Source organism: Sphaeramia orbicularis, chromosome 5 (genome assembly GCF_902148855.1).
Source record: "Sphaeramia orbicularis chromosome 5, fSphaOr1.1, whole genome shotgun sequence".
Lineage (NCBI taxonomy): Eukaryota > Metazoa > Chordata > Actinopteri > Kurtiformes > Apogonidae > Sphaeramia > Sphaeramia orbicularis.
In genome coordinates, this window is record NC_043961.1 from 6,769,679 (window position 1) to 6,794,000 (window position 24,322).

At 38.1% G+C, this 24,322-nt stretch overlaps 1 protein-coding gene across 1 annotated transcript in view; it reads right to left on the reverse strand.

The window, feature by feature from the left end:
* Nucleotides 1-22,686, reverse strand: part of cfap92 (cilia and flagella associated protein 92 (putative)) — a 32,135-nt gene extending 9,449 nt beyond the window's left edge. Inside the window, exons 1-14 of the mRNA XM_030134272.1 lie at nt 22,455-22,686; nt 21,526-21,728; nt 21,124-21,340; nt 20,544-20,651; nt 20,333-20,452; nt 19,310-19,494; nt 18,377-19,203; nt 18,061-18,255; nt 14,817-15,084; nt 14,574-14,738; nt 11,483-11,671; nt 9,660-9,810; nt 5,744-5,958; nt 3,250-3,404 (exon numbers count right to left, since the gene is read on the reverse strand). Coding sequence (XP_029990132.1) covers nt 3,267-3,404; nt 5,744-5,958; nt 9,660-9,810; nt 11,483-11,671; nt 14,574-14,738; nt 14,817-15,084; nt 18,061-18,255; nt 18,377-19,203; nt 19,310-19,494; nt 20,333-20,452; nt 20,544-20,651; nt 21,124-21,340; nt 21,526-21,728; nt 22,455-22,686 — 3,213 coding nt within the window. The 3' untranslated portion in view covers nt 3,250-3,266. The remainder of the gene's footprint in view (nt 1-3,249; nt 3,405-5,743; nt 5,959-9,659; nt 9,811-11,482; nt 11,672-14,573; nt 14,739-14,816; nt 15,085-18,060; nt 18,256-18,376; nt 19,204-19,309; nt 19,495-20,332; nt 20,453-20,543; nt 20,652-21,123; nt 21,341-21,525; nt 21,729-22,454) is intronic.
* Nucleotides 22,687-24,322: the final 1,636 nt, after the last annotated feature.

Here is a 24,322-nt window from a genome sequence, read left to right on the forward strand (position 1 = left end):
TTTTTTAATATACAGTACAGGCCAAAAGTTTGGACACACCTTCTCATTCTTTGCATTTTCTTTATTTTCATGACTATTTACATTGTAGATTCTCACTGAAGGCATCAAAACTATGAATGAACACATGTGGAATTATGTACTTAACAAAAAAGTGTGAAATAACTGAAAGCATCTCTTATATTCTAGTTTCTTCAAAGTAGCCACCCTTAGCTCTGATGACTATTTTGCACACTCTTGGCATTCTCTTGATGAGCTTCAAGAGGTAGTCACCTGAAATGGTTTCCTAACAGTCTTGAAGAAGTTCCCAGAGATGCTTAGCACTTGTTGGCCCTTTTGCCTTCACTCTGCGGTCCAGCTCACCCCAAACCATCTCGATTGGGTTCAGGTCCGGTGACTGTGGAGGCCAGGTCATCTGGCACAGCACTCCATCACTCTCCTTCTTGGTCAAATATCCCTCACACAGCCTGGAGGTGTGTTTGGGGTCATTGTCCTGTTGAAACATAAATGATGGTCCAACTAAACGCAGACCGGATGGAATGGCATGTCACTTCAGGATGCTGTGGTAGCCATGCTGATTCAGGTTGCCTTCAATCTTGAATAAATCCCCAACAGCGTCACCAGCAAAGCACCCCCACACCATCACACCTCCCCCTCCATGCTTCACGGTGGGAACCAGGCATGTAGCATCCATCCGTTCACCTTTTCTGCGTCGCACAAAGACACGGCGGTTGGATCCAAAGATCTCAAATTTGGACTCATCAGACCAAAGCACAGATTTCCACTGGTCTAATGTCCATTCCTTGGGTTTCTTGGCCCAAATAAATCTCTTCTGTTTGTTGCCTCTCCTTAGCAGTGGTTTTCTAGCAGCTATTTGACCATGAAGGCCTGATTCACGCAGTCTCCTCTTAACAGTTGTTGTAGAGATGTGTCTGCTGCTAGAGCTCTGTGTGGTATTCATCTGGTCTCTAATCTGAGCTGCTGTTAATTTGCGATTTCTGAGGCTGGTGACTCAGATGAACTTATCTTCAGCATCAGAGGTGACTCTTGGTCTTCCTTTCCTGGGGCGGTCCTCATGTGAGCCAGTTTCGTTGGAGCGCTTGATGGTTTTTGCAACTGCACTTGGGGACACATTCAAAGTTTTTGAAATTTTCTAGACTGACTGACCTTCATTTCTTAAAGTAATGATGGCCACTCGTTTGTCTTTACTTAGCTGATTGGTTCTCACCATAATATGTATTCTAACAGTTGTCCAATAGGGCTGTCAGCTGTGCATCAACCTGACTTCTGCACAACACAACTGATGGTCCCAACCCCATCAATAAGGCAAGAAATTCCAGTAAGTAACCCTGACAAGGCACAGCTATGAAGTGAAAACCATTTCAGGTGACTACCTCTTGATGCTCATCAAGAGAATGCCAAGGGTGTGCAAGGCAGTCATCAGAGCTAAGGGTGGCTACTTTGAAGAAACTAGAATATAAGAGATGTTTTCAGTTATTTCACACTTTTTTGTTAAGTACATAATTCCATATGTGTTCATTCATAGTTTTGATGCCTTCAGTGAGAATCTACAATGTAAATAGTCATGAAAATAAAGAAAATGCGAAGAATGAGAAGGTGTGTCCAAACTTTTGGCCTGTACTGTATATATATATATATATATATATATATATATATATATATATGAGTGCTTCTATGAAACTGGTCCTAAAAACAGGACAGAGGGGCTAAAAATTCAAACCAGATGTAGACTAATGTTATGAAGCAAATAGGCCTGCAAGATGAATTGATTTTAAATTGAAATTTGACGATTTTTTTAAAAAAAGGGAAATCGTCAAATTGATTTCATCTCTCTCTTGCCTCCAAGCCGTGTGCCTTCGGGCTGCCGTACACTCCTCCTATCTTTGAGAGCGGTCTTTCACAGAAGTCCGCATAATGACCACAGACGTTAAATCTGTGATGGGCCCACAGCAGTGATACCAATGTAAGCTGTGGTTTCAAGCACGGATCCTCCAATTCAAATATAATTGCATGGGGATCACTCATCTTAAATTGTCCCGCACGGATCCATACTGTACCGTCTTCTTCCGATCGGGTCCAGGTCACGGGGTCAGCAGCCTCAGCAGAGGAGCCCAGACAGCCCTCTGCCCGGACACATCCACCAGCTCCAGAGGTATAATCCCTCCAGCGTGTCCTGGATCGGTCTCTTCCACACACGGATCCCTCAGTTTAAGCAGAACGGCATGGGGATCACTCATATTACGTGGTCCACACATGAACGCATGACTGATGCCTGTCACTTATTGGTATCACTTCTGTGGGCCCATCATGTGATACCATCACAGATTTGAGGTAGGGAGCAGTGCCTTGCATTGCAGGCTGCTCCCAAAAACGACATGCTGACTTATGTTGTCTTCTGCAGTTTTACACAAAATTGAAATCGAAAATTGAGTTTTTTAGAGGAAAAAAAATCAGGATTTTATTTTTGGCCGAAATCGTGCAGCCCTAGAAGCAAGTTTGGAAACACTTTGGGTCTATTTTAAAAATAAATACTTACTGAGATGAAAGAGAAACTATTTTTCAGATAAAACACATTTTTGTTTTTTTTTTAATATTATTTCTCGTACAAAAATCTGCATGTAACACGGTCAGAAGGACACGAAAATTACATGCTACTATTTTTCCAAATATCTTCTTATTCTCTCATAGGTACATTTAGGGAATCGAAGTAAATATTGAAGGCATAGTGTTTCACAAAAATGACCGCTGTTGCAAAATCACTCATGATTTATTTGTGTTTAAATGTTAAGGTTCTGCATGTAACACCAGTGGACACGATGGGTTCCACACCAAACCTGGAATGAGACTGAGATTGATGAAAAACCCACATGTGGATTGGAAAAACCACTAGGATTGACACATTGAACACAGTGTCTTTATTTAGAGTCTATAGAAGACCATTTACACACGTTTACACATCTAATGCACTGACACCTAGGGAGATTTAATGTCCATATTTGGGTCCTATTTTTGGCCCCAATATTTGATTTAAAATTCATTAATTATGGGATGCCTCAGAGTATAATTTTTTTTTGCATTTATCAGAGGTCATCATTAGGTCCGTCCTGGGGGAAATACGTCTACATTTACCTTTTATTATTGAGTCTAAAAAGATAGAAAAGTGCCAAGTATGTACCTAAATGAACCCAGTTTCATAGAAAAACCCATCAGTAAATTGTGACTTGAACTTACATGTAGCGGTGTTCGTTTTACCGACAGCTGTGTCTGGGGATGATATTTTTGCTGCTCAGGCTGCAGTCCAAACAGGGGCCTGGAGCCAGAGCCACAGCCTCCTTTACCTCTGCTCTGTCGTCCCCAGAGTTTATCACAGACAGCTGAGGTATAGGCTGCAAAACAAAAAACAACTTAAAGACGGCCTTGATTACACTTTTCCAGGTTTATATACTTTATCCAGCGCTCTAATGGAATGGATTTGCACAATTTTAGTTTCAAAACTCCTGATTTGGTCATCCACCCTGTTCCACCAAGGCATTATGGGGCAGGCGCCTACAGTAATCTTCTATTTTATTTCAATGTTTTAGTTTCTGTCTGAAGTTCTATTTGTTTTCAGCGGCCAAAAGAACAGCTGTCATTTCCATTTGATTCAGTTTTATTTACCATCCAATATTGCAAATCAGAGACTCGCCTCAGAGCCTTTGAAAATGTGAATAAAATACATCATCCTTGATCCTTTTTAAGTTCAAGTGAGGAAAAGTTCCACAAAAGAAAATAAAAAAAAAATCCCTTAAAGAGGGAAAAAAAACAGAGCCAGCAAAAGTAGTTCAAGAGCAGCGCCAACACCTCTGGTCTAGAACCAGGAGCAGGTTACGTCAGCGGCGGCATAATCCTGACCAATAAGACACACTCAAACCTTTGGACTGTCAAACCGTCAAACAGACCTAGTGTAACATCTAACCTACTTAATCTAAACAGGAAATAAAAACTGAGAATTGTATACAGTAGATACAGATAAATACAATGTGGTCTGCTATTGTTATGTACACTATGTGGACAAAACTATGTGGACATGTTGAATTCAGGTGTTTCTTTTCTAACGGGTCTGGGATACAAAACAATAATGATTGTCAGAATATAGTTTTATACTGGGAGAAATATCATTGCATTGGTTAGTTTGGTTTAAACTGTTATCTTTGCTTCCAAAATGTTGATGTTTCTTAACTATATGGACGAAAATATTGGGACACATCATGTCTACAGCTGTAAGGTGTCCTGTTAATGGTGATTTAAGATATAAACATCAATATTTCCTTAAAGTTTAATGAGACTTTTCTACAGAAGAGGGTTAGGGCCACTGAAAAAAATTAAAATTAAGATTCTCTATATATTTATTATTATTATTATTATTCTGGGAAAAAAGTCAGAATTCAGACTTTTTTTTTTTAATTCAGATTTTTTTTCTCAGAATTCTGACTTTAATCTCAGAACAATAATTAAAAAAATATTTAAAATGGTCAGAAGTCAGAGAAAAAGACAGAATTCTGATTTTTTTCTCAGAATAATAATGAAAAAAACTATATATTGGACCCTTTTTTGTTTGTTTGTTTTTTTGTTCCAGTGGCCTTAATCCTCTTCCATACTTTTCTTCCTGAGTGAGATGTGAAGAAAGTAGATGGTTAGTTGTGGTAGAAATGTATTATTTACAGTCAGACCACAAAATCTATTTTAGAATTTTAGAGGTTGAACATTTAAAATCATCGTCATGGATCCATCCATCCATCCATTATCATCCGCTTTATCTGGGGCCGGGTCGCGGGGGCAACAGTCTAAGCAGGGATGCCCAGACTTCCATCTCCCTAGACCTCCTCCAGCTCTTCCGGGGGGACCCCGAGGCGTTCCCAGGCCAGCCGAGAGACATAGTCTCTCCAACGTGTCCTGGGTCTTCCCCGAGGTCTCCTCCCTGTGGTACATGCCCGGAACACCTCCCCAGGGAGGCGTCCAGGAGGCATCCGAAACAGATGCCCGAGCCACCTCAGCTGGCCCCTCTCGACGCGGAGGAGCAGCGGCTCTACTCCGAGCTCCTCCCTGGTGACTGAGCTCCTCACCCTATCCCTAAGGGTGCGCCCATACACATCGTCATGGATTAAAAAAAAAAAAAAGACAATAGACAAAATATACATGCATTTGTATTTAAACACAGACACACACACATATATGTTAGAAGATAACAGACAGAAAACAGAGACTAGACAGAAAAAAATGAAAAAATAAACATACACTGTACTGTATTATGTCCTTTCTAAAGATGATTGCAGTCAGTTTCAAACCAAATGCCAAAGCAATAACAGTGAACAAGCAGACACGAGCAGATATTTCAACATATTTCTGTAGAAAGAACAATTGAGGTCTTTTTGTAAAGGAGTTTACAGACTTCAGATCAGACTGTACTCTAGGACCTTTCTTTCACTTCTCAGACATGTGACACACTAATCCTGGACTTTCAGAGCATTGGGGTGTTTGCCCGCTTTTCCTGGCAACTGCTTTTTAATCCAGCATTGCCAATATTTTTGAGGCTGAATTATTTAGAATAATATTCATAATGAAGAGATGATGGAAAATCCTAGCAGCTACAGAAAACATTAAAGCGAGTATTCATTGTGTGTTTCCAGTGTGTCTTCTACTCACATCCAAGAGCTTGTCATCTCATTAATAAAAATAAATACTGTACCCTCAGCAGCAGGCCAGGTTTCCTCAGTGAATACTTCATGGGCTTATCTTTCAGAATACTCTGAAACTTCTCTGTTCCACCCATGTGACACTTGAACTCGGGGACCAGCCCGTTGCCGACCAGGTCGTTGTTGCTGTTGCTAGGTAGGAGTTTGTTCAGCCAGCGCTTGTACTGAGCACTGGCTGCCTCCGTCTGCTCCTGATGCAGAGAGTTCCCTGAGGATGACAAGAGTTTATACATATCTGTTCATACGAGCGATAAACGTGTTCTGAGCACATACCGTGACGCATAAACAGATAATTATTGTTGGCTTCCAGTATCGCTGAGCTTCCTCCCTGACTGAATGTAGTCTCCTGTGTGGTGTGGGAGTGTGTTACTCAACAGCAGTGTCTAATACAGGCTCAAATATCCACCATCTGGAGCTTCAATCAAAACGTATCAATAGGCTAAAAAAAAAAAAAATCCAGACACTTTGTAGGAAAAATCTGCACTTGGATGCTTTTAGAAATGCAGCGCACCGTCCTGTGTGGGCTCATTCTAAGTGTGGTCTTCTTATTCTTTAGGATGACGATTATGAAAAAGTCACCAGCCAGAAGAAGAAGATACAAAATAGAAAAGGATGCTGATGTGAAGGACGTTTTTCGCATCATAAAAACAATACAAGGAAAGAGTTCATCTGGCTAGCTGATGTCAGTCATAGCAAAAGCTAAAGGTGCAATTTGTAAAACAAATTAAGTTATCGACAGTGTGAAGAAATATCTAGTTCAAGTTAGCAAATACACCCAGTTAGCAAGAGTGATGAAAAAGAAGAAAAAATGACATCTAACATGTAAAATGTGCTACTTGTAGACTTTTTTTTTTTAGATTAGTGATAGTTAAGACAATGAGAACAGAAAAACAACACACAAACAAAGGCAAAATCAAGCAAATAAACCAAAAACAACAGAGTAGTGACAAACAACAACAATGGCAACATCATATTACAATGAAAAAGATCATAAATGTAAAGAGCAACTAAACAATATAGCTTGGTTGGGGGTGATAGGGAAAAGGAGAAGGAGGGAGTGTGAATGAAAGTGAGAAAGAGAGAGGGGGGAGTGAGCGGGAAAGTAATAATTATTGTAATAATACAAAAATAAATAATAATAATAATAATACCAGTAGTCTAATTTGCTAGTATTATTGTGGTGGCGGTAGCGGCAGAGGCAGTCACAATACAACAATGAGTTGAATAATTTAATATTTGTAATAATGTATTTGTGTGTGGGGGGGGGGGGTGTAGCTAACTTAGGGGGTTAACAAAACTTACTTTCTGTTGAAGTATCACATATATCAGGACTGACCATCATTTATTTTTACATGTTAGTAAAGGAGGTTTAAAACTCAACCGAACTTGAAAACAAACAGTCATACAGAGCCATTAGAAGACTGAATATGCCCTGTGTGTTACTGGTTAGCAGATGGATCACAGGCCTCTTAAAAGTCTGAGGCAAACCTTTAAGTGATACATCACAGAAATTAGGCAGAAAAAACATCAATGCTCTAAAAACGTTGCACAATGTTCTGAACACGTGAATATTTTCTGAGCATTGTGTTGTGGTTTTTGTTAAGTGACTCCTTTTGCTGCTGTTTATTCTTGTCTTGACAACCTTGCGGGCTTTCTGTGCTCTGTCATCTACATCACAGGTGTCAAACATACGGTCGGCGGGCCAAAACCGGCCCGCTAAAGGGTCCGATCCGGCCTGTGGGATGAATTTGTGAAATGTAAAAATTTACACTGAAAATATTAACAATCAATGGTGTGAAAATCATTTTAGTTTAGGTTCAACATACAGACCTCTAGTCGCTTTTCCAGTGGACATCTGCGCAAAACTTTACCGAAATTTACTAAATGTCAAAAAAACAGAAGCATGTAATGTCGGTTTTTCCATTAAATCACAAATACAATGATTCGTTTATTTAGTATCACAAGATCACCACCAGTAGGCGTCATATCAAAAAACCCTAAATACCTCTTAGGTTGCAGTATGAGTACAGAAAGCAAGTACCTTTTTTTAACATAATACTCTGTGCTTAAAGCGGGGTACACACATAAAGATAATCAGGCTGTTTTTGTCCCGATTATCCCTTTTTCCGACCAAGGACGGCAAACACCAGATTATTTTATGTCTTATAAAATTATCCTGTGGTCTGAGGTGTGTTTAGAGTGAATTTGCCCCAGTAATTGGCTCCAAAAAGGGTCAGGGCTGACAATCATAAATATTAAACTTGTTCAATATTTATGACCAAAATCTTCGTGTGTGTGTGGAGGGGAAAGCTGATAACTCCTGAGTCATGACTTTGTGAATTGTGACGTGGAACGTAATGTAGCCAATCAAGAAATGAGCTGACTGAGGAACAAGGAAGCAGGCGTAAATAAAACCAAACCTGGCCGACCTGAAACATAAAGTTCGATGGACCTCAGAAATTCTGGATTTTTCCGTCAAAAATAGTCCCAAGAACACCATCATTCCCTCCTCTCGTATGTCCTCTTCCATGTTGTGTGTTGTGTTTTCTGGTTGTTGCAATGTTTGTTCTTCGTTTTTGTTAGATGACGTTTGATCACGCAAGATTTCTGTCTTGGACTAGATTGTAGATCGGTGTTGGGACAGAATCATTATGTGTGTGTGTGTGTGGTGTGCAATGTTATAATAGTTTTGGATTTTTCATTATAGTTTAGTTTTATTTAGTTTTGACTTTTTTTTTCTCTAATTCAGTCAGTTTTAATTAGTTTTTAGAGCAGGTTTGCTAGTTTTTATTAGTTGTGGTTTTTTTCTGAATGCTTAGTTTTAGTTTAGTTTAGTTTTAGTATTAGTTTCAGTTTTTTCATACATTTTATCTTCCTCACCATCCTATTCAAAGAAATTAGTAAGGTTACCCTGGACACTTTATTTGGGGACGGGGTTAGGGTGGCTCATTGACTGAGCAGAGACACAAACATATGTACAGTACCATGGATAAATTCCCTTTAGCAGGTTGGAGGGGGTAATGTAGGTGGGGGTGCAATCCATACACAACGTCACTTACGTGAAAACGAAACTGAAACTTTCCATACTTTCACTGTTGGCCTCCTGACTTCTATACCTTTCTTATACTGCCGATCTTAGACGAAATTTTCACATGTTCTATCCTGTATCAACATTGACAAAGATGAAAACTAAGGGAATTTTATACATAATTTTTATTTGTTCTAGTTAGTTTTGTAAGCACACAATACAGTTTCAGTTAAATATCATTTTTTTTCTTTTAATTCGAGTTTTTATTTATTTCAGTTAACGAAAATGTTTTTTCAATTTTAGTTTTCGTCACTTCGTTCGTTTTCGTTAACGATAATAACCTTGGTGGTGTGCTGTGTTCAGATTATCGGAGCACACCACACACAGTAGCATCAAAACTGTTCAATGCCTGATTTTTTATCTTCATGTGTGGGGTCTGGAACAGATAAAAAATCTCTTCAGATTTAGAAAATCCTCATGTGTGTAGACCGCTTAAGTGTATTTCTTGTGTCATATTCCCGTCATCCCACAGTCGTCCATGAGGCCTGCTATAAACTACACTATATGGCTGTATTACATAGTGATACTGCTGTGCTCCAGCTGTTTGTAGAGTGATTGTCATCGCTGCAGTGATGGATTTCTCCTTGTATCAGTGTGGAACTCTAGTACAAATGGCACACCTATAAAGAAACCCTTCCTCTTTGATTTTTTTTTTTTTTAGGGACTGACACTAAATCCTGACATTTACTGAACATCTGTATGGCTACAATGGAAATTCCTCAATGTGACATCTGGTTGTGTAAATATTTTACCATCTTAGAGCAGAAACGACCAGTACATGAAAGGTGAAGTGATGTAGTGCAGCCTAATAGAGTCCATACCAGCCTGGTGGATGGTGACAGGAGGTGTGCTGAAGAAAGGAGGGGCTTTGCTGTAGAGCTCAAAGTCCTGGGAGCGCTGGTCCCAGGCCCATCTGTCCCGGGTAAGAGTGGGATTTAAGATGTTGGCGTGTAGGATGTTCTCTCTCCACGGCTGCAAGTAGAACAGCTTTAGAAACTTTATCATTGACTACAAACACACAGTGTCACTGGATATCATTAAGTAACAGTCTTTGGAGCTGAAACACATACTGACATACAGACTGTGTATTATAGTCTGTGTTCAAAATGCACTATATCAGCTATTGGTTGAATTAATTTCCTATTGTATAAATTACACCATATGTTTCAGCTCTCCAGCGAAATGGACCACCTTGTATTAATTTTACAAACTATTTGCATCAAAAATGTCCAAAGCAACTGTTATATAATCTATTTTTGTGGACTACCATTTTGAAGTGGGACATTTTGGCCTTTTGTTCTATGAAGGTGACCTTTATGTGGGTCAGTGTATCTGTTGGTAATTGGATTTTATTTTCAGAAACAAAAGAAAAACTAGTAGTTAACTGATTTTCGTTTTAAAATAGAAGAATTAAAATTGAATTTCAAGGCGTTTTTCTTTTTCAGTGTCAAAACAAATAACTCAAATTTAAAAAACTGATTTTTGTTTTCTCTTTCCAACAACAAAAAAGACTTACTACCTGACAGAAATGGAAAAATGGACCAAAAACACCTGTTTTTTTGTTTTTTTTCATTTTCTGAGACTGGATGTTGTCATTTTCAAGGAAAAAGCGCTAATGCCTCGGTCACAAAAATTCTTACAAACAATGAGTTGGTACGAATCTTCCAGTTCATACGAAATCTGGAGTTCGTAGACATTCGTGGAGGGAGCATGTCTACGATGTCCAGATTTTGTACAAACTGGAAGATTCATTTCTTAAATGATTTATCATCATTGATTATAATGTTATCCTCCTTAGTTTGTGTTTTTTCAGTGTAAATCATGTATTTTCCTATTTTTAATTTACAGTTTATGTAGATGTTCATAAAAGCTCAGAATAAAGTGGAGGGTTATTATATCAGAAACTGAGAAAACTGAAGAAAAAGTGACTTTTTCAGCAAAGATATCAATAACTGAACATAAAAACAAGTGTGTCCATCCACTGTCTTTGATCCAACTCCATGGGTTTTACTAGTGAATTAATGTTGTAGAAGATGATGGTGTTTCCATGGTAACTACAGAGCCTCTGAACGTCCAAATGGGTCATATCTGATGACCATGAAAAAATGAAAAACTGCCCTTTACACCAATTATTAACATGTATTGATAGAATTAGTGGATCAACAGGTATTAAACAGTTTAGATCAGCAGATGGTTTTGGTTGCTAGTGGGTGTTTGGGTCTTTATGGGTTAAAGTAATGGTAGCTAGCCCACCCCTGGGTCTAAAAATCCAAGATGCTAATGGTCAAAAGGTCACACCTGAGGCTTCAAAGCAGTCGTCTACAAACCAGTGGGTGATATGGAGACTGTGTCCACATCCCACCATCTCTAATGTCCACCATTAGAGATTCTTGCTTTTACTCCGGGACAATAAATTAACTGTCAGGACAGGCCAACTGAAGCAACAGCAGCTCTGATATTATTACACATGTCATTTTAAACTCCACTTTGTATCAAATCTAAACACACCGAGTCAGAGGGAAAGACTATCGCCAGCAAAAAGTCATAAACTTTTTAACCCGGTGCTAAGTTTCATGGGAACTGCAATAAACTGAGCATTTCCATCTGGGAGAACCCCACACTGGAGGACCAAGAGTGACATCACCTTCCTTAACTCTTCCACACGGGCTTCGTCTGGGTGGTTACAGTGCAGTTTGGACTCGTCACTTCTCATGGTTGAGAACCAGATCCTGGTGGGAGCGGTGGACCTGGGATCAGGTTTAGGGGTCGCGTCTCCTGGCTCGGCTGTTGCACTGTGGTAGAGCTGACTGTAGGTGAACCGCCGCCCCGGCATCTGACGGAATGATCAGAGCAGCGTCATATGTCATTAGTCACCTAATGCGCTCTGGCTCGTTTAAAGGATATGCCTTTTCAACTTCATTTTTCTCCATCTGCAAATCCCACATTAACCCTCAAAGTCCTAAACAGACAGCAACCAAAAGCATCTTCTGATCTGAAATGTTTAATAACTGAACAACTAATCCTATCAATACATTTAAACAATTCAAGTAAAATGTACAGACGCGGAAAAAATTATTAGACCATCTGAAGTCATCAAAAACTATGGTTATGCAATCCAGTACTAACTCCTGTGTGTATCATGTGACTGAAACAGACAGAAAAGAAAACATGGAATGTCCAAAAGCACTGTTTTTGTCAGTACAATGACATGGATATTGATGGAAGAACTGAAGTGATTTTGGTTATTATCAAGAAAACATGTTAAATGGATAGATATCAGCTCTGAAATTAAACTACTATGAGCTATTTTTGTTGGTATCATTATATTTGTCCAATCAAATGTACCTTTAGTTGGACCAGGCACTAAAATGAACAAGAAATTGAAGAAAACAATCGTGGTCTTATAATTTTTTTCCACGACTGTAGTTTAGCAGGTTATCAGCAGCATCACATTCTATAATGAATGTGGAAACACTGTCATCTTCCACTCCTGTAAAACCCATATACTTTGACAAACATCAATGACTGTAGACATGTATTTTTACATCCAGTTCATCATATATTTTGCCCAAAAAAATGACTTTTTCAAATTTGACACAATGACCTTTGTTATTTTATGAACATCTACATGATCAGTAAATTAAATATAGAAAAATACCAGATTTTGACTGAAAAACATAGAGTAATAATGTAGTAGTAATGGTGAAAAATCACTCAGGAAAGGTTAAGTTGGTGAAAAATTCACTTTGATGTTGTTAATGGTTAAGACCAAACTAAAATGAGTGGGTTCTTTCAACAGCTGATAGAGTTAAAGGTGAATTCTGTTTTATTTTTACTGTCCAAGTTTTAAAAACATAGTCAGCATTCAGGTGAGTTTGGCTGTTTTAGGATAGATGCTTTAGTCTTTATAAAAAAAAAAAAAAAGAAGTCTATTATCTATCTGCTTGCATGGTTATAAACACTCATTGTTGTCCTATGTCTTCTTTACAGCATACATATCACTTAAGACGGAAGTTTTAATTATACACTGAACAAAAATATAAATGCACCACTTTTGTTTTTGCTCCCATTTTTCATGAGCTGAACTCAAAGATCTAAAACTTTTTCTATGTACACAAAAGGCCTATTTCTCTCAAATATTGTTCATAAATTTGTCTAAATCTGTGTTGGTGAGCACTTCTCCTTTGTCCTTTGCTGAGATAATCCATCCACCTCACAGGTGTGGCATATCAAGATGCTGATTAGACAGCAGGATTATTGCACAGGTGTGACTTAGGCTGGCCACAATAAAAGGCCACTCTAAAATGTGCAGTTTTACTGTATTGGGTGGTCCAGGGGGGTCAGAAAACCAGTCAGTATTTGGTGTGACCACCATTTTCCTCGCACAGTCTTCTTCATGAATTCTCTGAAACAGCTTTGGAGATGGCTTATGGTAGAGAAATGAACATTCAATTCACAGGCAAAAGCTCTGGTGGAGATTCCTGAAGTCAGCATGCCAATTGCATATTCCCTCAAAACTTGTGACATCTGTGGTATTGTGCTGTGTGATAAAACTGCACATTTTGGAGTGGCCTTTTATTGTGGCCAGCCTAAGGCACACCTGTGCAAAAATCATGCTGTCTAATCAGCATCTTGATATGCCACACCTGTGAGGTGGATGGATTATCTCAGCAAAGAAGAAGTGTTCACTAACACAAATTTAGACAGATTTGTGAGCAATATTTTAGAGAAATAAACCTTGTGTGTACACAGAAAAAGTTTTAGATCTTTGAGTTCAGCTCATGAAAAATGGGAGCAAAAACAAAAGTGGTCCGTTTATATTTTTGTTCAGTGTAATTATAGAAAAAATAACAAGTAATAGTTTTGGGACTGTACAATAGCGTATTAGGGCCACATAAAATAAAAACACTTGTCACTACAAGAATAAAGTAATAACATTTCAAGAATAAAGTCATCATGTAATGAGAATAAAGTCGTAATTTTCAAAAACTCATGATTTAACGAGGATAAAGTCATGATATAATAAGAATAAAGTCGAAGTTAAAAAAAAAAAAAAAAAAAAACTCATTATTTACCGAGAATAAAGTTGTACTTTTATGAAATTAAAGTTGTAATATTATGAAAATTTGACAGAGTTTCCGGTTTTACAGCGAACGCAACAAGCGAAGCAGCAACGTTCACTTTTGTTGGACTCCAAAACTCAGAGTAAAATCCTCACAGTTTCTTGAGAAACAGCAAACCCTATAGCTCTCTGGTGTAACCACTGATAGCCCCGCAGCTGACCACTTCATCAGTTTCTCCTCCACAAAAGAAGCAATTTGCTCCAAATCAGTTCAGTTCTTACGACAAAACAAACCCAAACGAGTGCAAACTCACTTCAAAGTCCTTAGACCAATGATAATGTGTTGATGGGGGGGATAGACTCAGTATTTGGCCTTTGTGCGTAAACCCCAAATGAAAGTAGATCTTCACAAAATGTTTGACATTGTTTGATGAATGGGTACAACTTTATTGTCAATATATTATGACTTTATTCTCAAAATGTTACGACTTTATTCTCATAGTGACAAGCGTTTTTATGTTCTTATGTGGCCCTAATCTGCCGTCGTAGGAATGAGATTTTTTTTTTTTTTTTGGGGGGGGTGCATTTATTTATTTATTGCATTTATTATACAACACAATAATAAGCTCTTTAAAAACAATCCATTTTAAGATGTCATTCCCGTCCTACAGACCTTTGCCATCTCTCTCTGAAGTTGCTCTTTGTTGAGTCGGTTTGAGTTGAAGGTCTGGATGCTGTAGTTGTGTACTGGTCGCTCTGCTGCCTCTTCCATCCTTAACACAGTGACCTCTGGTTTCTGCAGCTGCTCACTTAACTCGTGCACCCTTATTATGTTGTCCTGCAGCGTTACAGAAAACATGTGAGTCGCCTCTGTCAGAAAGTCCAAACCTATTCAGGACCATTGAGTCTTACGGACCTGGACAAAATCCCTGGGCTGTTCCAGCGTCATGTGTTGGTTTCGGAGTTTCCATTTGATGTATTCTATGTTATTTGCGTCCAGGTGTTTATGTCTTTTCCTGTGGACAGGTGGAGGAGCATGTTGAGGGTTTGCTTGCGGTCTTTGTCGCCTCTGATCGGCGCAGGTGCCGTATTCTTTGCTTAAGCTGAGGATCATGTCAGCTGACGGGAAGAGGTTGTACTGCACCACATTTCTGAGGTTCCGTACTCCACAGAGCTGGCTCAGCCTGGGAACAGGAGATGGCTTTAATAGGTGGTTACAATAGTGAACATATGTGATATAAGAAACCCTTTGCATAAAAATATACACAACCTTTCGCTACCTTTGCCTTTCAACAGGCTCATGCACAGCCACGCAAGACCACATGCTATTTTTATAGCTTGCAGCTGTTTAACTGTAGATCACACTTTAGTTGTAGACATATGTGTTTTTTTTTAGATTTATTGCAGCTTCTTTCGTTCCATTTTTTATTTACAAAGTTGACTCATGGATACACACAAGAATCTCAATGTACAGTTGTGGAAGAAATTATTAGACCATCAAAAGTCATCAAAAACAATAGTTATGCAATCAAGTACTAATGCTGCGTCCCAGGGAACCTGTAACTTGTGTTTTTCCAACCTTCTACCGGTGAAAATACACTGGAATGTCAGTCAAACCTGTGACTTCCCATCTGTGAACTCGTACTAGATTGATGTACTCCCAGTTCCAAGTTCTGACATCACGTAGTAATGGCAGCCCCTGTGGATGCAGTGTTTGTGCAGATTGTTTATTGAAACAAGGTATTGCTCTAACGTTATTTATCTGCAAATGTTCTGCATAATCAGCAGCTGCTCTAGCGTTAGCTAGTTTTCAGTCCATTGAGTGCAAGAATATATTTAAACAGCTTCTCTTGCCTTATGCACCGTTTTTCCTCCTCTGTTTCCCTCAAATGACCAAGGAGCAAGCACCTTTGGTGATAGAAATGATTGTAAATGAACGTAACCTACGGTCCACCATGCTGGTTTATTTACCTCTGGATACCACACTTCCTTGCACTCAGGCAGTTTGGTGTGACTTGCCTGGGACGCTACAAAGTCATGAGTCGTGGTTTGAAGACGTGACTTACAGGCTCAAAAAACAGCCTGGAACGCAGCATAACTCCTGTGTGTATCATGTGACTGAAACAGACAGAAAAGAAAACATGGAATGTCTAAAGCACTGTTTTTGTCAGTACAATGACATAGATATTTATGGAAGAACTGAAGTGATTTTGGTTATTATCAAGTAAACATGTTAAATGGATAGATATCAGCTTTGAAATTAAACTACTAAGAGCTATTTTTGTTGTTACCAACCTTTAGTTGGACCAGGCATTAAAATGAAAAAGACACTTGAAGAAAACAAGGGGTGGTCTAATAATTTTTTCCACGACTGTATATCCATTGATATACTGTCAAGAATAAACTTTTCATCCTCAACATATAAGTTATAATTTAACTATTTTAAACATGCTTGACATTTCATCCTTAACCATGGGAATATTTTTTATATTTCACAAAGATCAGGCTTGTATTTTTACCTCATGTTGCATGTCAGCTCTCTGGATGGATGCAGTCATTTCAGATTCTTTGCCATATGGTACAGAAATTGACTTAAATGAAAAGACGTACTCTGCAGTGTGTCTACGTTACATTTTTGTGAAATCAACGATTAAGACTAAAACAAAAGCCTTGTAATGTTCATGTAGAATCTCCCACTTTGTCTATGAAAACCAGTCACAGAGTAATGATAAATGCAAATGCAGCACAATTACTGAACAGGCATCAACAAATAGACATTTGCTAGCAGACATTAGCCACCACAAAACAAACGTGTACATTATAACTCTACAACAGCACTTCCAGTTAAATGTATTATATACTGTATCATGTTGCTTATGAATGTAATTAATCTGAAGTGTAATATGCGATATTCCCACACATTCTTGCTCTTACGTGATGTTTGTGTTGGAGTCTGTGTTGCGCTGGGAACATGTCATTTGTTAGCGTAAGTGAAGTCTGTTTCTAAGCTGTTCACAGGAATACATGAGGACCAAAGCAGAACAAAAAGCAGACTGTATTTGTGTGATGAAAATGTTTGTCTACACAGTGTAAAGAGGATTTAAGTTATAGACAGCAATCATGTTCATTATTTCAACTAGCACGATGGGCTATGTGAGGTGCATTTATTGACAATAGAATCCAAATTTGCCCATTCCGACTACATCTGAGAATCAAAATGAGATACCCTGGTACTTGTATTTGTGCTTAAACTAGTGTCAAAAAGTGAAAAAATTATTATACATTTAACATTACTGATCGTATATCATACAGCAAAACACAACAGTCTGGTTCATAGTTATATACACTGCTACCCATAAAATTGGAATAATTCTGTTTTCAGACACATTCCTCTTTTTATTTCTATTAATACACACCAGCAAACATGTGAAACATGTGAACAGGTGCAACATTTACATACTAAGACGAAGTTACACTATGTATAAAATACTAATCACATTAGTCGCTTTTCCGTTGCGCGAATATAAGTTGCGCAAAAAAATGTACCCAATGAAAAATGGATTAAAAGTTTTTGCACTGGCAAGAGGTGGTTTTTCGGGCGTAGCACAATGGGTATATCACACAAAACTGCAATGGAAATACCTTTTTTCGCAACGAGAGTCATGCGAATAAAAAAAAAAACGGATGTTGACGGACGTTAAAACAAGCGAAGAAGAAGAGTTTTAAAAGAAACATGCTGTGGTATGTGTGGACACACCAGGAAACCACATCATTTTTTTTAATTTAGCACTGGACAAAGGGGTGATATATAATAATAATTAATATATCTGTAAATCAGCACCATATTTATGTTCGTCACCATGTTTATGGAATGACTTCTCATGTCATCTCACAATAATAATTAAATGAATCATCACATTTGTGATTTAATGGAAAAACCGACATTACGCACTTCCATTTTTTTGACATTTAGTAAATATCGGTAAAGTTTTGTGCAGATGTCCAATGGAAAAGCGGCTGAGGCCATTTCCTGCATTCAGTCCAAATACTATTTTCGTAAAACTTTTTGTGTCTACTGCAATTTACAGAATAATAAACTAAATAGTCTAAAACTACATGTGCAGGCCTTTAGGGCTGCTATAATCTTTGTATTCAGGTACCGTGATAAAGCTTGGAAGCAGGAGTCGGGGACGGTGCCTCTAACATAGACCAGTGGCTCCCTCATGATGGTCTCTAGTGGCTCGGACAGAAGGATAGGAGTCAGGCCCATGTCTAATGAGTCATAGATGCGTCTGAAGAAAGCCAGGCTAGAATTGTAGAAGACTATCACCTGCTCCTCCTCACTCCCACTTAGCCTGCAAAACATCACACAAACAGCGAGGACTTTCATTGGAATTTAAACACTCTGAGAATAGACAGCACAGCTGAAAACTGTTAACGCGAGCTGTTAGGGCAAGATAGTGTTTGTGGGCTTACTTCATAGGGATAGCCTCCCAAAGTCTCCTCACTGCTTTATGTTTCAACCCTTCAAGAACAAAGATTTGTGTCCTCTTATCTAGCACATGGAATCCCGTAACAAAATCCAGATCCTGGCTCTCGTTGCACTTGAAATTCAAAGTGTAATTCGATAGGGCTCTCTCAATATTTTCCAAGGAGCGTGAGCCCAATTGGAAGGCTTCCGCATTGATTGTAAGGATCTCAGACCTCAGCTTGGTTGTCACGGAGATGTTATTGTAATTGAAGAGGTAGATGATGCGTCCAAAGGGAGGCTCGTACGACTCCGATTCGCAGCCGTCATTTTTGACATTAAGAGGGCAAGCTGTCTCAATCTTAACTTTGAGCACAGAATTGGCATCCAAGTAGTGGCCCTGAGGTATTGGCTCGCTGCTAGCTTCTCCATCCGTCATCCTCCCATCCGTTAGAGGAGGTGGATGGCAGCATTTGATCGGTATGCGCACCTTTAGACTAGTCTTCCCATGTAGCAGCTCGGAGAGGTTAAGACTTGCGATACCATGATGGTTAAAAACCGTCGTCCTCTGTTTAGTAGGTGCCGTTTCATCTAATCTGCTGCTGAAGCTTGCTGGAGTTTTTGGCGTTTCTTCCAACTTCCTGTCACGGTCGTGGATCTCTACCTCTAGTGGCGGACCAGAGAGGAACTCCTGGAGGTCTCTGGGGTTGAGCAAGCCAGTGAGGATCACGTTGACATCTCTGAAGTAGATTTTGGTGCCGTGCTTTTGATAGTTAGTTCTGTGCACATCGAGGTTCTGGAACTTATATTGGCAATATACAGGCGTGCAGTTCTCCTGGGGATGGAAGTAGATTTAAATGTCAAAGCACATCCCGCTGATAGATGTCATTACTTAACAAATTGCATTGTGTAAAATGGAAGTGGAATGTCTCAAACCACACCTCTAGGACATGGAAAGGGACTGGGGATGATGGCATGGAGGTGGCTGATAAAATGCTGATGACCAGTGGATTGAGTTCAGCCTTCAGTTGGTCAGATAGTAAAGGTGTGTCTAGAGAGATGTGGTACATGGTCTCAATTACACCACATGAACAGACGGAGGCGGAGTTGATCAACGAGATGTCACCTGGTAGACACAAAGAGGCCACGGTTTAACAAATGAAAGATCGGATGTTTTCTCTCTAATACAGTGTTTTTCAACCTTGGGGTCGGGACACCACTGGGGGTCGCCTGGAATTCAAATGTCACTTGATATTTGTAATAATTGATAAAAATAAAAATAAAAAACAACTTAGTAATAAAAAAATATATATGGTGAGTTGAGAGAGACAATCACAGCACATAAAAGACATGACAAACTCTGAAGCTGAAACTGAAGCACTGTGTTACTGTTTATCTGTATCTATACTTTTTGCTTATCCTCCTGAGACCCTGCAATGTATTTTTGTCCTCTGTTAGGGACAAAAGTTTCACAGTTTTACTTAAAAATGCTGTCCATTGCACCATATTCAAGGACACTAATTCTTGATGTCAGATCAGGTACGGAAAAGCAGTCGAATGCATTAGGAACAACATCCCCCCTTGTTGTATTGTGTTGTTTTTTGTTTTTTTGTTTGTTTGTTTTTTTTGTTACTGCTCTGTAAAAGTGTTTTAAAACATTAAAATAAAAAGTTGAAAAAAAGAAAAAAAAAGCTTTCCATTGCAAAGGACATTCCATTTAAATAAATAAATAAAAAAAAATTTAAATGTATTTGGAAAAAGCTGTAGCATTATGGAGTTTCTAATCAAGACAATTGTTTAATGTAAAAAAGCTAAAACTTTCACTTTCCTGGGTCTCACAAGCTTATAGTAACTGCATTGCATTATGCGACAACAACATACATTTACTTCATTATTTCGAAAGACATATCGTACAGTGTAAAACAGGTCACTTTATCAAAGGCCGTAACAATGGAATGACTCACCTGCTACCAAACTAACGGGACTGATTTCAACCGAAGCCACACCGGTTTTTTTGATTTCAGCAAAGTCAAAAGCATCACTTGTCTGTTTCTGAGTTTCTGAATGCGGGGGCAATTTACTGTCTGTAAAAACAGATTGGAAATCAGACACTGGTCAAACACACAAATGTAGTAAGAAGCACTTCAAATTCAGTCTTCAAAGTAGAACATGTACCTGTTTTTGAGCTTTCTTTCAAGTTTGAATGTTCACTTTTGTCTTTTTTTGTGTTTGATTTCTTCCCATACATAGTTCTCAGTGTGTTTATCATGGTCTTGACACCACCTGGACACACATGAAACTGTGATGCATTTCACATAAAACAAGATGCTGTATGTGCAGTCGCGGAAAAAATTATTAGACCACCCCTTATTTTCTTCAATTCCTTGTTCATTTTAATGTCTGATCCAACTAATGGTACATTTGTTTGGACAAATATAATGAAAACAACAAAAATAGCTCATAGTAGTTTAATTTCAGAGCTGATATCTATGCATTTAACATGTTTTCTTGATAAAAAACCAACATCTCTTAAGTTCTTCCATCAATATCTGTGTCATTGTACTGACAAAAACAGTGCTTTTAGACATTCCCTGTTTTCTTTTCTGTTTTCTTTTTCATGTCTGTTTTAGTCACATGACACACATAGGAGTTAGGACTGGATTGCATAGCCGTTGTTTTTGATGACTGTTGATGGTCTAATAATTTTTTCCACGACTGTATAAATATATCTTTGGAATAGTTGGCACATGCTCACCACACACGTCTGTATCTTCAATCTGATCCTGAGACAGTCGGAGGGTTTTCAGTCGTTCTATTTGGGCCTGACTGAACAGCTTGTCTTTGCTGTTCCAGATCTGTAGTCTGATCTTATGCGAAAGTAGACTGATCACCACGTTCCTGTCGACTCTCACCCTGAAACTGTCGGTCCATCCAACCCATGTCAGATCTTCTTCATACCATGTCCTCAGAATCTGTTCCAAAATGCACACATTTACCCTGAAGATTACTGTCACTTTCACATTTTCACAAACACCTGCATGATTTTACATGAGTTTTACTGTAACTCTAGACCCTGTCATTGCTTTATTGTCGTTCATTCAGGATGTTAATGAATTGTTTATGAAGAGAACAAACACGTGCATCAGGTCATGACTACCTTGAACTCATCCTCTTTGTACAGCTTTGCCACCGGTCCAAATAATAAAAGGTCCAATTTCACTGTCTCTGTGTCACCAGGCAGTAGCTTATATTCAACATGATAACAGCCCTGTTGTTTATGGGCTCGAACCACAGCAGTAGACGAATCTTTGGTTATTTTCTTTGCCTTTTCTGGAGCTTTGCGAACATTGGCATCTTGTCCTGAACAGGAAGAAGGGTTTGTGAATGAGATTAAGGACAAAACTCAGTGTGCAAAATCTGTTGTTGATATTAAAGTACTGATTTGTATCACATTTCAGTACACAGCTATTCCAACACCAAGTCATCTGGCTTTCACTTTAACCCATAAAGACCCAAACAGCCGCTACTGACCAAAACCATCTACTGATGTAAACTGTTTAATACCTGTTGATCCACTTATCCTATTGATACATGTAAATAATTGTTGTAAAATGCAATTTTTCATCTTTTCATGGTCATCGGATATGACCCATTTGGATGTTCAGAGGCTCCGTAGTTACCGTGGAAACACCGTCATCTTCTACAACATTGATTTACCAGTAAAACTCATGGAGTTGGATCAGTGACAGAGGATGGACACACTGGGTTTATGTTCAGTTAATGATATCTTTGCTGAAAAAGTCACTTTTTTTCAGTTTTCTCTGTTTCTGATATAATACCCCTCAATTTTAATCTGAGCTTTTATGAACATCTACATGATCAGCGAATTGAATTTACAAAAATGCATGATTTACACTGAAAAAAGCACAAAATAAGGAAGATAATATTACAATCAATGGTGATAAATCACTTAAGAAAGGTTAAATATCGAGAAGAATTCATTTGGGAAAACAAAAGTAGCACTGGGTCTTTATGGGTTAAGAACTTTTCAGTCATTTTTTTAAACGCACCGCATGACGAACTTACCCCCTGGAAAAGCTAGTGCAATGTAAACTGTCCATGTGACGTAATAAGAGCTGTCATCAGCGTGTGTCGTGATCTCCTCGGCTGAACTTGACCCATTTTCCAACCTATGGTCCGTTGACAACAGATCTCTCTGAGGAGGAAGGACGTCCTTTTGTCCTGTGTCCCCTCCATCATCACAGTCTGAAAGTGAATTCAAGTGGCCTGATTCTGGCTCCACTGTCAGAACATCCATCAGAAACTGTACAAAGAAAACTAACTTTTAATAATCTCTAATGAAATAACATTTTCTGCATTGATTTGGGAGTTTGAAAAAGGCGTATATACCCTATCATTTAAATGTATAAATGTATAAATTCTTGGAATTGGAAGGTTTTAAAATGGATTTATTTGAGCTCTTCTTTTCACAGTAAGTATTTTTTTCTATTTATGTGATTATACCTTGGGTTAAAAACATTCAAACATAAAGGTCTTGAGAGGTATTTTTGCTATTTTTGTCTTTTTTGTGCCTCTTCAACTTAGAATAGTGTTCTTTTTCCATTAATCAGATTTGCTTCAGGTGTGATTGTCCCCCCAGATTCCATACATATTTTTGCTGATTATAAATTAATATTATTGCAGTTTCCAACATGTTTCTAATTCCTTCATTCCAACTCATATTTTTCACATTCTAACTATTCTAAGCTCCTTCGACCTCTGATTCTGCTTCCTTTTTTAACTTTAACAGTAATTCTCAAATACTTTAAGGTTTTACAGTTTCCAATTCAGTATTAATGATTCAACTTGACTGTATCATTTAACTACTATTACATCCTTAAAGCAGCATTCCAACAAAACTTTAAGCTGATCAGTCACATGAAAATGCACATTTTCCAGTTTATCTTATTAACCCTAATCTTTCTTTCAGTTATATCTCTTCACCAACAAAATAGGTCATGGAATTCAGAGAATGCATAGGCTAAAATGTGGGCTAGGACACACACTAGCTACAATTTGTAATTACAGGTTTTGCTTGAATGACACTGATCTACAAGTAAAATGCCTACAGAATAAAAGCAGTGAAACTTTACCACTGTTAAATCACAAATAAAGAAAAATAAGTCAAAAATGCTGGTTGGCTGTAGTTTCCAGGCTACAGTTTGGGGTCAAAATGTGAAATCCTTAGAATTAATGAGAACAAACCAATATATTTGTGTAATAATAATAATAATAATTTTGTACATTTAATCTCTGAGGTAGATTTAAAAAAAAAAAAAAAAGGTAGACCAGTGTATTTAACCCTCCGGTATCCCATCCAGCAAGGCCCTTACTAAGCACCTAGTGTGCCTTTTTCGCACACTTGTGGAATAATGTCAAAAAAAATTTCATAGAGTTTGTTTTTAATTCTTTTACACTTTTTTCTATTTCATCAATTTCAGCTTAAGCTGCGAATAAAAATACCAAATACTCAATAATCGTCACATTTTTTAACCCTTTAAATGTCATGTTTGTAATGTAAACAAACTATTTTTTTGGATGCAAAAAACACAAAAATTATTTTTTTTCAATATACTACATAAAAAGTGGATCACGTATTATTAGATTTTTTCATCCTGGCATATGTCAGTGATTAACGCCAACATTGGTTAATTTGCATTATTATGTTTGGCACTAGGTCAAATGTTCATAAATACTAGCATCTGTCATCAAGTGTGCCAAAAAGGCACACCTATAAATCAAACTATTAAATATTATATATTGATTTATTTTTCTGCTCTAATTTGGTTTTATTTTTGTAAATCAAGGTCAGCCCTAATCATACATATCAAATGGAAGAAATAGTGCGTTTTAGGCACACTTGGGAGACAGATGTTAGTCTTGTGATTTTCTTT